This window comes from Agelaius tricolor, unplaced genomic scaffold, assembly GCF_023055355.1.
Source record: "Agelaius tricolor isolate 1412-34295 unplaced genomic scaffold, bAgeTri1.0.p SCAF_1, whole genome shotgun sequence".
Taxonomy (NCBI): Eukaryota; Metazoa; Chordata; class Aves; order Passeriformes; family Icteridae; genus Agelaius; species Agelaius tricolor.
The window spans coordinates 85,013,278-85,028,582 of NW_027269261.1; the positions used below are offsets into that span (position 1 = coordinate 85,013,278).

General features: G+C 42.3%; 1 protein-coding gene across 1 annotated transcript; it reads left to right on the plus strand.

Annotated features, from left to right (window-relative positions):
• Positions 1 to 1,438: 1,438 nt before the first annotated feature.
• Positions 1,439 to 15,001, plus strand: ALKAL2 (ALK and LTK ligand 2). The gene is made up of 6 exons (XM_071441683.1): positions 1,439 to 1,664; positions 2,483 to 2,814; positions 5,153 to 5,206; positions 5,317 to 5,397; positions 7,770 to 7,836; positions 14,325 to 15,001. The coding sequence occupies exons 2-5, from the start codon at positions 2,532 to 2,534 to the stop codon at positions 7,832 to 7,834; spliced, it is 483 nt and encodes a 160-aa protein (XP_071297784.1). The 5' UTR covers positions 1,439 to 1,664; positions 2,483 to 2,531; the 3' UTR covers positions 7,835 to 7,836; positions 14,325 to 15,001.
• The last annotated feature ends 304 nt before the right edge of the window (positions 15,002 to 15,305 follow it).

Genomic DNA, 15,305 nt, shown 5'->3' on the forward strand with positions numbered 1-15,305 from the left:
TTTTCCCCTGAGTGTTAAGGTGACTGGAAACAAACCATGAAGCCAAGAGGAGGAAGCCTGGAAACCTGACAAAGCAGTCTTGCTCAGTCTTGCCTCTGCGTCTCTTTCTTCATCATGTGGTATTTTTTTAAATGTTTTTGTACCTTCACTGTGACAGCACAGGCTGAGATTTTAGTACTTAGAGACATGTGTCATTCATGTATTGGTTTTGAAGACAAATCGATTAAAATGATGAAGCACTCGGGGAGCCCGACAGTACGGAGCTCCGGGAGGTGAATCAGTGCCCGGCGCCTCCGTGGGCCGGGCCGCCCTCACGGCTGCGGGGCGCGGGGCACTCAGCGCCGCCTGGCGGCGGGCGGCGGCAGCGCCGAGCGCGCGGGGGACGGCGGCCGCCGGGGGTCGCTGTTCCCGCTGCGCGCGGGCAGCGCGCGGCGCGCGGCCCCGGAGAGGCGCCCGCGGGGGTCGGGGAGCGCGCCCGGCACGGGGGGAGCTCCGCGTCCGCGGCTGCCGAGGGACAGGTTCATCCACACGGGAGAGTAAACACCCGGAGTTCCGCCGGATCGGGTTTCAGCCTCCCCCTGCCGCGCCCCGAGGGGCTGCGCGGGGAGGGCGGCAGGCTGTGCGTGCTCTAGGGAAGGGCGCTCGTTGGAGGGGGCTCGGCGCTCTCCGCAGCCTGCCCCGCGCTTCCAGTGCCCTTCGCTCACGCTGTCACCTCTGCCGAGGGCAGCTGCGGGAGCGGACAGGGCACTGCCTTCGTCGTCGTCCTCCTCTTCCTCCTCCTCCTCTCCCGGCCCCGCTGGGAGCGCTTCCAGGCAGCGGCGCGCCGGGAGCCCAGGAAGCCGCCTCGCCACTCGGGACCGCCCGTGCCAAGAATCGGCGAAAGAGGCGGCACGCCCGCTCCCTCCCTCTGCCCAGACCCACTCCAGCCGCCTCTCCGCGGGCTTCCCGGCCGGCGGGAGCAGAAATAGCCTTCCCCTTCCCCGGCAGCTCGCCCCCGCCCCAACACCTCCCCTTCCCCGCCGCAGCCGGGCCCGGAGTTCCCGGTAAACAGGCGGCTTCCCCGCCCGCCCCCCGTGGGGCTGCGGCCGCGGGCCGGGGACCCGCCTGACGAGAGCTGCGCCAGGGACATCAATATTTCAGTGGCTCCTCAGTGCGGTTCTAATTAAAGGCTCGGGGGATGCGCGCTCCCCCCGTCCTCATCTTCCCGCCGCCCCCTCCCACTCCAAACACACACACTTGGGACCGTCTCCTTACGTCGGAGAGCAGAGAAGGAGTGACTGAGCCCTGGAGAACCGAGCAGGGGGAGGGACGGGGGGCACCGGGGCGGGAGGGGAGAGAGGGCGGGAGGGGAGAGAGGGCGGGAAGGGGGGGCTTGTGCAAGCAGCGACGCTCCCGAGGTTGCCAAGTGGACTTTTATTGTTTTCCACCCACTTGCTAGTCGATACTATCTGCCGTCTCATGTCATCCTATATAAGCCTATATAAGCGGCTGCGCTGGGGCTAGCGGCGATGGAATAGTTTGTGGATACGGCGGGAGCGCAGGGACGGGAGGGGGGCGGGCGGGCCAGCCGCGGAATACTCGGACTCCCTGCCGTTCACTGGCTGCTGCCGTCCGGGGAGCGGCTCCCGGGGGAAGACACCTCGGCGTCCGGGACAGAGACACAGGTAAAGCGGCCGGCGAGCGCCAGCAGCCTTCTTCCCCTCTTGTTTCCCTCCCCACGCCCCCATCCCTCCCGCCCCGCCGGGCCAAAACGCTGTCCGGTGACAGCCGGACCCCGCCAGGGCTGGAAGGGCAGAGCCGCCGCACGGACCGGCCGTGCGTGAGGGGCGGTCAGTCGTCCGAAGGCGAGCGGCTCTGGGCATGATGCTGGCCGCTACTCCTGCAGGGTAGGGGAGCGGGGAAAGGGACAGAAAACGGGGAGACTGGCGGTGCTGTCCCCTGCCCCGGCCGGCTGCCCCCCAGCCGCGCACCTCCCGTCCCGCCGCTCCTGCCCGCAGCCCGGCCGCGGAGGCCCGCAGCGAGAGTGGGGACAGCTGTCGCGGCTCTCCGGCGGAAACTTCGGGGAAAGTTGTCGCCCCTCGCCCGTGCTCCTCCGCTCCGCGGCGGGGCGGGGAGAGGCGGGGCGGAACGCCCGTCCCGCCGGGGATCTGCTCCGCCGGGGCACCCCCAGCCTGGCCCCGCTCCGGGGCTGCGCCCCCGCCCTCCCGCGGGGCCCGGCGCCGGCTGCGGGCAGGCCGAGCCGCGCTGCCCGCGGCGCTGGGGGCTCTGCCCGCGGGCCGGGCACTGAGGGGCGCGGGGGCAGCGGCCGAGCCCCGCGGACCCCCCGCCCCGTCCCGCTCCGCCAGCCCCCGCAGCCCGGAGTGGTCTGTGCCCCGCCTTGTGTAACCTGCCAAGCGGCCGCCGCTCTTTCCTCCGCTAGTGTTTCCGATTTCACCCCCACGAGTCTCCCCACTTTCGACCCACCCCCAATTTTCTCTTCCAGTGAAACAGGAGACCTCACATAGCAGCGGATCCTTCCTCTTCATCCCCTCATGCACTCTTCAGGTCGGACTGCAATGAGTGGACTGAGGTCTTCTGGGCTGCTGGGGCTTGTACTCTTAATGCTCTCAGCAGGATACTGCAAAGAAAAAACAGACTCCACAGATTTGAAGGACAAGCAAAATCTCTTAAATCTCATCATGGAGATCATTCAGGAACTGAAAAGGTACCACCTGGAGAAGGACAGTGGGATGCAGTACTTCTCCAAGCATGACTATAACTTGGATCGAAGGGAAGTGGCTGACTATGGAGGGTACCAGGACGAGCAGAGAGTTGGTAAGTCACAGTCCATTTTTTTTCCCTAGGGTGCCTCGGTGAATGAGATCGTGCATCAGGTTACTAATTTTGTATTAAGAATTCACCACTTGAAATACGTGCAGATTCCATTTGGTATCAGAAACAGACACAGATGGCAAATTTGGAATAGAAAACCTCCATTCACCTCTCAGAGCCTTTTACTCTCTGGATAATGAACTCAACTGAAAGTCCAACTTCCTGTGGCTTTGAATAAAACCTAATAATATGGGAAAAGACTTAAATGGGCTGAGATCAAAGAAAAAAGGGATGAAAACGCTTTTTTCCTGGAAGGTTACCACTTATTATCATGTGCTTGGTTTAAGTGTTTCTTGGAAATGACCCTGGCAAGAATTCTCCTGCAGGACTGTAGTATGTCCTTAAAGAGCTTACAAATAGAAGTCTTCCCCACACCTCAGCTTCACTGAACTGAGTTGTTCACCCTGCTTGTTAGTTCCTTTTGTACTCCAGAGGTAGCAACTTTGAAATTCTAGGGAACTGAGACAGTACTCCTCTGTCACTGTGCAGGCTGTGACCAGTTTGGGACACTCCTGCAGCCATCCCTCTGCTCGTTTGATTGGCTCCTCTCTAACCTGCTTAGTTTGGTGATGTACTTCTGTGCACTCAGTTGAAACTTGATTTAGTTCCTCCTGCTGCCATGTCTAATTTAGTGTTCCCTGTCACTCCCAAGCCTCTGCAGTGTTACTGCTGCTCATCTGACCCCTCCAACTGACAGCGACTTTCTGAATATTTTCCAGCAAATATTTACTCAAGTTTTCCCAAACTGGCTTTCATTTTGATAGTATGCTGTTTATTTTGTCTTTATTGATCTTTTAAAGTTTCATTGTACCTTTTTGCCATTCTCATTCATACTCAAATATCCTCATAATTTGCATTTATTGGTGGTTGTCATGAAGATGTTGCTTCTCTATTGGGATGAATAATGAATGCACAGAGGAAGAGAGTTCTGTTCTCCTTAAGGTCAACACAGGAGAGAACATTTTGTTTTACAAATGTTGAAGAGTCAAAGAGGCCAGATTAAGCAGGGAACTGTGATGTGCACAACTCTAAATCTCATCTTGGAACATGGGCATAGTTTTGGTCACCCTGTTGGTGCAAAACATCTGGCTTGTGTAGAACAGTTATCTACAAAATTAATAATTCTGCTTCAGAGTGGATTAGTTGGTAGTGTTGTTACTGATTTTGAAGCAGGATTTTTCATTCTGTTACTATGATGGAGTTTTTCCCAGCAACTCTGAAAAGGAACTACTAGTTAGAGTCTTTCATTTCAGTTTTGGCATCACTTTCCTAGTGAGCTTGTCCCATGGGAAGTTTCTGAGTGAAGCATGTGTGTTTTTAATGTTCTTCATGACATAATTAGGTCAAATAGGATAAGGTCAATTTTACTTACACCGACTAAAGTTAGAAGTAAACGATGAATGACTTTCGAGAAGTGTCTAAATTCACAAGTGAATCAGATCTGGATGGAAATGCTCTCTGCTTTATATCTGATAAGAGGTGCCAGGGGAATGAAAAAGGCTGCTCAGGCATTCATGGTCAAGTAAATAAAGCACCATATAGTGTATCATACACAATCAGCACTAAGCCATCAGCACAGAGTTTGTAACAGAAAGCAATCAAAGATAGCTGTAAATCAGGAAGTCACAAGCAGGGGTTAGGGCTAAAATGGATTTCAGTAAACTAGTTTCATTTTGCCATCTGCTGAACACAAAACACAAGGCGGTAAACCACAAACATAGGGAGCCAGAAGAGAGCAATTTGCTTGGAATAATTTCCTGTGAATTTTACTTACTGCGGGGGGAGGGAGGGAAGATTCCTGTAAGTAGATCAATCCAGTTTCATGATTACAGTAGAGCAGTGCTTCTACAGACATACCTGGGACAGAATAGTGGTTACATTTGTATAAGAGAATTAGAAGACACAACCCCAGACTGGAATATATCATTGAGTCCTTAACACTTGTGTAATATGAAAGAATTTAAGTCTAGGTAAACTTCATAATGTAGTTCATAGAGAACTAAAATCTGACTCTTAGTTAATAGCCATCATCATGAATGATTTCTCACCTAGCAGACATTGTTTCATCAGTACTGTGTTTCACAGAGCATTTTACAAGGTCTCCCTATGTGAAGTGCCTGCTTGCAATTTGGCCTACTGTATGCAAAGGACTTCTGCCCTCCATGCACCTGTCAAGACACACTGGTGATGTTGCTGCACAGTGTTCCCTGTCTTCATACTATGCTTGGCAAGCATAGGTCCAGTGCAGCAGGGTAACACTATTCCTTTTTCTGTCCCACAGAAATAGTTCCCAGAGATCTGAGAATGAAAGACAAGTTCTTGAAGCATTTAACAGGTATGTTTTAATTTTGCGTTGGTATCCGTATTTCACACACATACCATAAGCTACACTGCTCTACTTGTGAGCTGTGCTGATTCATAACTTATTTTTTCTTTATCTTTCAGGTCCACTCTACTTTAGTCCAAAATGTAGCAAACACTTTCATCGGCTTTATCACAATACGAGGGATTGTACCATCCCAGCATGTAAGTAACAAAAGCAGGCACTTCCCTAAAATGAGAGAAAACTCTAAAATTTGTCAGTTCTATCAAGTATCAGTAGTGATACAATGTCAGAATGCATTCCCTGCAAAGAAAAATTTGGACTGCTTTAAAATGTACAAAGTATTCTCTACAGCTTTGCTAGAACAGCATCAGCATTACAGAGAGGAAAACAGAAATAAAATTTTCTCATTGCAAATACACTGTGTAGAGTGGCTGTAAACACTGCATCCTTAGGTACTGATGTATTTGCCTCATGGGTTCCAAACCATGTGTTTGTTTTTCCTCTCACAAATATCTCATATTTAATTTTTAGTGCTGTATATTCAAAACAGGATCACAAATCCAGGTGGGGTTATTTTACTTTTCATTGATTATATATGTAAGACACATTTTATAGACATTTTCTATTTTGACTATTCAGCTACCAGTCTACCAGTGATGTTGACAATGAATCTTTGCAACACTTGTCTTCAGTGAATTATAAAAGTATAACTTGTTAGCTTAGGAAAAAAAAAATAGTGCTGATGGACACAACTAAGCAAAAGCCACTTATGATGCCTCATCACTGTTGGCAGCACAGAGAATTAAATAAAAATCAAACACTGACATTTATCAGTCAGTAGATGTGACTCCAGATTCATACTGAGGTGGGCCTGTTGAGTAAGCAGATGCTATTTTAGTACAGCCTTTTCAGAATGGAAGCACACTTTATTTTACTTGTCTGAGGTCAACCAGTTGGGTCAGTAGCAGAGCTGGGAATAGAAACAAGAGTTACAGATTCCAAGTTTCTAGTATTAATAAATATTTCAGCCCAGTGCATTTTAAAGGCATATTTGGTAAGAATTGTGCACATTTTCTCTATTTGTAAGGCTTCAGATGAGGAATTCCCTGGAAACACAAGGATTTCTAGATGACAGGTAACCAGATCACCCTCTGTTTACATGGGTGGAGATGTGAGTTGTTCATAACTTCTCTGTTCTGAACAAGCAATGGTCATTACCTTTTTCATAAGGATCACAACACAAACGTCATTTGGCTCAGCACTAATGCTCCAAGCTGTGAAGCTAAAAACTAGTTGGCCTTAACAGCTCTAAATTAGCCTTTTCCTCCTGACAGGTGACATATCCACCAACATAATGTCTGGATAATGGAGGATCATTTGTATGAGTGGAAATTATACCATAACTATGCTGTGAGTTGGGATTGTTAACATTCCATCTCCAGATGAAACATTAGATGTAGTTACCCATTAATGAAATAAAGCCTAAAAGAAGTGAACGTCACCTACTGGGCTGGACTGACTAGCATATCTTTAAAGTAACTTTCTTCTAGGAAAATGAGACAAACAGCCTGCCTTAATTCTTCATGCACAGAATGTTACTTTTTGATAATATCCTGACTTCAAATTATACTGTTCCTTGTGTATAGAGATCTGAAGGCCAAACAGCAAAGAAACAAAAACTGTCTCTGATGCTGCAGTGTGGTGGTAGCTAGTACAAAAGCATTGTGTTGGCATACTTTCTAGTACTTTGTACAGTGTAGTAGCATTGGTATCTGAAAAATAATTTACTTTTCTGTCTGTCTGTAACCAACTTTCAAAATATTTTCTTTCAGTTTTTTATGGAAATGAAAAAAAAAAGCCTTTTGAGTAATTTCTTTAGTTTTGCATTGGTTCTGTGTCTTACTGTGAATGCATCAAAAAGTTGAAGATACCTAAAATATGAACGACTAACAATAGGACTTCAGTGGAAAAAACATTTTTACTAGTTTTAAGATGAAACTTCATGGTCCTATGAATGTCTATCATGTGGTCATCTACTTGGGCTGGACTTAAGATTTGTATGAATAGAAGATGTTATTTGTCTAATTTAATTGTTCCCGGGAAGAAAATCTGTTGGAGAGTGGCATTACTTAATATTAAGTTGACAGACTTGCTCATTGATGGCTGGATTTAAAGGTGGATGAGCACTATTTATTCTTTCTCTAATATGGAAATACTAGAGTCACATGTTTAGATCCTGCACAGAAGCACAGGCACAGATGTATAAATTCTAATACATACATACATACACTTGGAGAGCCTCCAAGCACTTTCATGCTGTTTGTTTACAGATAGAACATGTGCAGAAGTCAGTTGCATAGTTAGACGTGCCATTAGACATGGATTTTAGTTATTACCCAATTTTTATACATTCCTCTTTTAAGTCAAAAGAGTTGATTTTTATTCTGTTGCAAACAGAAGGTATTCATTGAACTTTGCTATGACACTAATTTGCACGCTGAAAGCGATTTTGATTTTTAAAGGCAAATTTGATTACTTTGGTAATCTAGTAATGCTTTTTTTTTTCATACAGACTATAAAAGATGTGCCAGGCTTCTTACTCGACTGGCAGTAAGCCCTATGTGCATGGAAGGATAAAGGTAAGCTTTTTCTTAGCAGAAATGACATTCCAGTGCATAGCAAAGCAGCAGATGTTGTGTTTCATACATGAAAATTCATGGGAGTATAATAACAACTGTCCTTTAGATAAGGTATTCCCCTCCCAAAGGACTTGAAGTTACTGGCTTAATCTGGCAAATTTTGGCATTAAGGAAAGGGTACCCCCTACTGGAAGTCATTATATAAACGTCCATGTGCATCATCTGTGAATTATTTATAGCAGCATACAGTTAGCAGATAGTGAATTTGTTGTTACAGAACAAAACACAGCAGCTGTGGCTTATTTTTCAAGAGTTTACTCAGTACACAACTGCCTGTATCGGCAGCAGCAGTCGCCCTTTTGTGTGTGCAGCTGTAGATCTGTGCTGTACTCAGTAGTATGAGTTAATATATACATAGCTGTACACATCAAAGCTTCAGAAATGCAGATAGGTCACAGGTGCTTTTACAGCAAATCAGTTAAAATGTACTGATAGTAGCATTGATAAACTATCTTCAAGCTATTTGGATTGGGATTTCCTTGTGTACACCTCTCATGTCTAGAGGTTAATTCCCTCCTTCTTTGCCTAGATGGGCCTATATTTCCCAAAAATACTTGGGAAATTTCATGCACCAAAATAAAAACAAAAGCCAATCAACCAAACCAAAAATTACTCCCAAACTATGTGTAGAGAACTGTAACATAAGAATACAGAAGGACTAATTTACATTCTGTTTTCAACCTTTACCTGAGACAAAATGTGATCTTGGACAAAGGGATAAATAATAACCATGTAGATTTGTCAATAACAAATGCTGTCAAACCAAGATGCTTTAACTCTGTGACAAAATACACATCTTGTGGAAGGAATCTGTGAGAAAAGTAATAAATATTAAGCATTTTATTTTCTTTTATTTTAAGCATTGACACTGTTGTGCACTTCACTCTCACAATCAAGCTGGGGAAGATAAATGTAAAAATGACTGGAAAAAATACATAGGTTGTTAGTGCTTCACTGTCAAAACTGGAAAAATATACTGACCAATGTCACACAGCTTCATTATGGGTTTGATATTGTTCAGTATTTTCATTAATAACTTGGGTAGTAGAATACTGTATTAATGTATTTCAGTATTTTAGGACAAGCAACCATGATACAGTACAACCTTGAAATTAAAAATAATCCTGAAAAATAAGCCAAATAGTCTAAAACCAGGATGACAGCTAAAGAGCAGAATGATAAAGTCCTGTAGGATTATTCAACCACAGAAATACATGGAATTTGGTGAATAGTTAGATAGTGCTGTTGAAAACAGGGGTTGTTGTGGACTGCAAACTAAGCGAGACAGCGGTGTTACACTTGAAGAAAGTCAAACTGTACTGGAATGTATAAGTAGAATCATAGTTTATGAAACTCCTGACACAATTACTGTTACTGGAATACTATATTTAATTAAAGGCACCACACTTGAAGACATACAGGTTCTTCTTGTATGAGTCCAAAGTAGAGCAACATGGATGACCAAAGGCTTAGAAAACTCAGTATACAAGAACAGTTACAGGAATTAGGATTATTTAATCTAAAGAAAACATGACTGCAGGAAAACCTGATGGAGCTATTCAATCTCAAGAAAGGTTTCTACAAGTCATTCTCTCTATCCAGTCTGGATAAATGAGACTTAATTTGTTTAACTTTGCAAATAGGTGAATAATATTATTACCAATACTAATAAGCAGATACATCACAGTGTGAAATTCTTTTCTCCCTTTCTTTAGAAAATTTTATCTTTATCTTAACAACCTGCCATGTAAACATGAAATTGTAATATGAAGGAATAGCAACTAAAGTAGTTCACATCTCAAGCTGGGAGTCTATTTAAAAATATCCTTTTCTCAAACAACCTTTGCACAACATATTTCAATGTCAGCAACTGTCCACTTCTTTTATTCACACAGACACAAATCAGTGGTAGACTCCTTAAGCAGCCTCACTTAGCAGAAAGGAAGACTATCCTCTACTACATATATCTGGAGATGCACAGGTGTCTGTAGGATTAAGCCTCTTTTCTCCTCAAGGCTTTTCCACTGAATCAGTTAAATTTGCGTAAAACAAATTTATGTTTCCTGTTTTGTTCAGTATCTGATTTTGCTTTCATTGCAGGTTTATAAGTGTGCTGAGCTATAGTTGGATTATTACTTTGGCAAACTAGTAGTTTTGTTAGATTTTTCAGATCTGTGGACATCTATCCATGTTTAGAGTTCAATTTGAAGAGAAGACAAAATACAAATTTATTTTTATTTGTAGTGCATTTTGGACTAGCACAGCTTTAAAGCACACAAGACATTGAAACTCAGAGCTCAGATTAAACAAGAAAATAATATGCAAAAACAGGAGTTAGACATGTTACTGTCACAACACATTCCTGTGTGGCACATGTGTGTTTATGGCGTGACATGTCTTGTGGAGCCTTAACTTTTTCTCATGTGTCCTATACATATGTAACTGAGCTCCATCTTCTCTTTTTTTAGAGTATATGTTCCCTTTCTGCCTGTCCTACAGACATGAGCAATGCAGGGACCCAGTAACAGCCCTTCAACTTGTTGAGATTGCACGAGTGAAGCCAGAGCAGCAGATTTGTATTACCACATCTCCCAGTTGTCCTTTTTTTTTTTCCAGTCAGCCTCCCAGGCTGTATTCCCTGGCTGCCACCAGCACCATCACTAATTAATTTTATTCTGTAACCCCTTCTCATGGTCAACACAGCTATGCTAGAGTCCTGTCCTTGATGCTTCTTTTTTTTGTTCTGTTCTTCAGCCTCTTTCTTCTGCCAGCTTCCTAATAGTTACCATGTTCCATGCTTGCTTTGTTCCACTCCATGCAGATACATCCCACAACTGTTAGGTTGTCCATATCGGCAGTAGGTTAGAGATGCCAGGAACACAATTCCCAAAATCTTCACCTAAATAAAGTTCACAGTTCAGATCATGAGCAGTTCTGGTGACAGACAGTGATGAATCTGAAAACTCCTTTGACAGCATTTGTCAAAGCCACTTGGCCACAGTCATACAGATTTTATTACTTCTGTTTGAAAACTTCAGGTGCTACTGTTGGTGCTCCATCCCTTTTCCATTACCTGTCCTATACATGTTTGCTAGAGACCAATACTGATCTCATAACTTACTTTGAAAACTTCTGGCACTGTGAGGAGGAGTTCAGGGACTATGGACTGCATTATCACATCTTATTACATACTTCTGTTTTGAAGATTTCTTCTAATTTCTGTTTTGAAAAATATTAATGTGGTTTTAAGAACTTTTAAAGCATCTACAGTTATTTCAAATTAACAAAGTAAAGCTAATGACACACTTTTACACTAATAAATACAAGACTGGTGCAAGTAGTTGGAGTCTCAGGCTATGCAGGGAAAATGAGGTTTATACATTATAAAAAGTGTGTTAAAGAAATCTACCAGTTGCTTGTTCCTTTAAGATGAAGATGCAAATAATTAATATTTGTACATACAGTTCAAATACCTGTTGCAAAATTCATAATAAGCTTAAAACTGAAATTTCCTTTGGAACTCCAAAAAATCTCTGTAAACTCCTCAAGATGTATTGACCATACTAGTAATGTATGAGACAAATGCTGAAAATACAATATAAAGTTGGAAACTTAAAATACTCCACTCAATATCCCATTCCTATACACTGTATTATATATCCATTTTTTCAAATTATTCTTAAACCAAGATATTTGGGCACTTGAATTTTGCTTCAAATGTGTTGTAACAATGGAAACAACAGCCCTTAATTGCATTCTCCTTTAGGATGCTGCTTTCTCAGAGTAACAACAAGTGCATTGAAATGTCAGACACTTGAATTCCATAAAAGTGAAGGTGAAATTAAGATGAGAGGATTGTGTATTATTCAGTGAAAGCCTGTTTTTTTCTAGAAAGTATACCTTGGTTTGTTTTATACAGCTGATCAGGGCATGTTCAATCACCTCTTCATGATGCCAGGAATTGGTTCCCAAGTTAACTAATTTAAGACTTTTTTCAGAACTACTGCTTTGAGTTAAAAAGGCAGCCAGTGTGCATGGTTACTGGTGTGGCATCATCCAGGTTTATTAAAGGGCAGCTCACAGTTTTCCTTGCTGTGAGATATCTCTGGCTAGCACCAGATGGAACATTCAGAGCTTCATAATCTTCAGTGCATGGATCTCTGTGATCGCATTACAGCAGAATTCCACCTGGGTGTGCACACTTGGGAAAAGAATGTTTTTTATATATAAGTATGAGGAGGTTCTGCTACAATATCATACTGGCACAGTATTTTAAAATTTATATTGATATTTAAACCACTAAATTCTTGTCATATAGATTAGCTTTTTCTTACAGAGTTTATCATCATGCACAGGTAATAACCAGAATCAAATCTGGAAAGCTGCAATATGCCTTTATAATAGCTTTCATATGTGCTTTTAAAAATTAGCACAATTGGCTGGGGAGTTGTATAGTTACCTATGTTCTCAACAGAGGCAGTAGTCAGATTGCATTCAGGATCTCCACCAAGACTATCCATCATCCTTCAGCTAAGTTCCAGCCTAATATCCCTAGACTGATGCATATAACAGACTATATGAAATTAAAAAAAAAAAAGAAGTAGAACAGATTTATCGATGCTAAAAACCTGGGGTTTCTGAAAACACCAGGGGTTTAGAAAACTGTGATTAGCTGATACAAAACTGTCAAGTTCCCCTACAAAAGCAAGTGGAGATGACAAATGAGCATCCTAACCACTGTTTTTCACCTCCAGTGAGCTGCACATTCCCATTAGTAATGAAAAAAGTTTTTATTACATTTTCAGTGTTTAACTTGTAGATTGTATCACACACTGATCAAACCAAAAGCATGTTAATTTCTTCTAAACATCACTTTTTAACATCATAGCTTAAATAGGGTACAGTAGGAGCATACATACAGAAAATAAGCTAGATTAAAATGAAAGACAAGGAAAATTTACATCAGTTTCCCCCTCTAAGGAAGGATATTAAAAAAAAATAGAAGTAATTGTCCTATCTGCAAAGCCAGAAAAAAACCCTAGATTACATTAAAATTTTCTGTAACATTATTACATTTCCTAAATAGCTTTCAAAAATTGCAAAACTAAATGTTTAAATACTACTAACAAGTATTTCTGTATGCACCAATAGCTTGATTTTCAATGGATTATGTCAAGTCCAACTGACTTCGCATACAAATGATTCCATTACAAATTATACTTAAGCAGTAGAAAATGTAGAGAAGCTCAGAGTATCAGAGAATTCACACTGATCATGGGGAGGTTACCTATGTTCAGACAGACAATATGAAAGTTTTAACTGTGAAAAATATCATCAGCAGAATTCTAGTATCAGATTATCACCGGTTTTTATCTCCGCCACGGATTTTTGATGGCTGTAAAACACCAAAGCTTCATCTGGGTCTGCTTGCATGTGAGAGTCTTTCAGCTGTGTAGTTCCTGCTGACTGAAAAAACACTGTACATTTTTTATTTCTAAATAAGAACAACAACAGGCATGGAAACATTTGAAACTGGGTGGACAGACTTGCAACATTCAGTGCTCACCTGTCTAGAAGAGGACAGACTTCTAGATGTGTGTATGTGCAGTTACACTACATTTTCTTACAAGCTTTCAAGGTGTGGGGGAGTAAGGTTGTGAAAATCTTCACTGCTCAACTTCTGAATCAACATTTCTAGAATACAGACAAAATACATACGTAAGCAGTGTGGGAACCTGTAATTTTGTATTGGTGATTGTGATATCAGTGTCATAGGCATGACAGTGATCTCATTCCAAGACACTCTTCTAGAAGACTTCAGGCAGCAAATCGAACCACTGCAGCTCCTGCTTAGTTTGTGGTGGCTTAGTGTTGGCATGTTCCAGGGGCTGTAGTTATACAAGCAACTCTTAAAAAAGTTACTTCTGTTTGTTTCTTGTTTGTATGAGTCCAAGTTTCTTCACAAAAGGGCCCAATGAAATATCAAACCCTTTAGATCCTTCAAACTGGGCATGCCATGAACAGCTCCTGACACCAAGGTATTTAGAAAGCATTTTGCAATCTGTTAATGCTATTCCTGAAGTTTATTCACTTCTTGACTTCACAGATGCAGTCATTGGAACAGATTAACTATGAATATGTTTTTAATAGGTAGAACTGAATTTCCCCAGTGTCTATCAAAAATGAACCATCAGAGAAAATGATGCTTTCCAGAATTTTAGCCTTGATTAACAAAGCATTAATGTTACAGTTCAGTCAGGCTGATATGAACTTAGGTAAATTTAAAATTCACTACTGATCTTTCCAAAGCTATTTCTGAATTCTCCAGTTTTATTTGCTATTTTCACAATGATAAACACATTCTCAAGCACATGTATGTGAGTATAAAAATGATGAAAATCAATTTCTTCTTTCTTTTAATCCACCAGATCTTACTACCACGACAAGAAACACCAAGAACCAAGAGAAGTGCCTTGGAAACCAACAGGGAAACAGAACTTACTACCTTTTAGTGAATTCCATTGTGAACAAGAGATTTATTTTTGCAGATTGACAGACAGACTACTTCCCATAATTCTTTTAACATGCATTTTGTATGTCATCGACAGTTTGCAGATTGACATTCTTTACAGTAGCGTAACTGCCAGTAGTACTTAATGCTCCATACTTAAAAACACACTACAATTGATGTGTAATGCTGCCAAAAATTATGTAAACACAAATATTTCACCAAGAAAATTCATGTTCTGTTGCTTAATTCTACAGTTTTAAGGAATGTTTGTTTGTATATCTAGAACTACTAAAGATCTGCTCCACAGTAGTTGTGGTCACTTGATATCCTTCATGCTTATGCAATTTTTAAAAAGTTTGGTTAAAACAGACTTGCATTGGGGTCACATTGTACCCTGGAGTACAAACTGCATGACAAACAGGAATGTTATTCCAAGTAGACATACTTTTTGGGACAGTGGAGCATGGATTTTGTACACAAACACAAGCTGCCATTAATTTACTTTATATAATAAATGTATAAAACATTCCAGCGAACGTGCAATATGTAAATACTGTAAATAACAAGCATAAGTAATAAAGTGTTTGGTATTAAGTTGTTCTCAGTTTGCTCTCTGGTCAATGAATCCAGGTAAACAAACTACCTTCTGGCAGCTACTATCATTTATCCACACTTCCATCTCTTTCCACAGTGTTCCACTTGTATAAGAAGGAAAGGTGTACTCACTTCAGAGTTCAGTAACCTGAACACCCTGGATTTATGAGGATGGATAGATCTGTGTGTTTCAAACCCACAGAATGCCCAGACTACCAAGGCTGCTACAATTCTCTACAGCATTATAAAATGGAATATTTTTTAAGACTAACAGATGTTCTGAGGTTTTTGTTTGGGTTTTGGC

Bases quoted from the DNA above. Each gene is read 5' to 3' on its own strand.
- ALKAL2 (XM_071441683.1), top strand. From the start codon at position 2,532: ATGCACTCTTCAGGTCGGACTGCAATGAGTGGACTGAGGTCTTCTGGG. The intron at 2,815-5,152 runs GTAAGTCACAGT...TCTGTCCCACAG, and splicing joins CCAGGACGAGCAGAGAGTTG to AAATAGTTCCCAGAGATCTG. The intron at 5,398-7,769 runs GTAAGTAACAAA...TTTTTCATACAG, and splicing joins GGATTGTACCATCCCAGCAT to ACTATAAAAGATGTGCCAGG.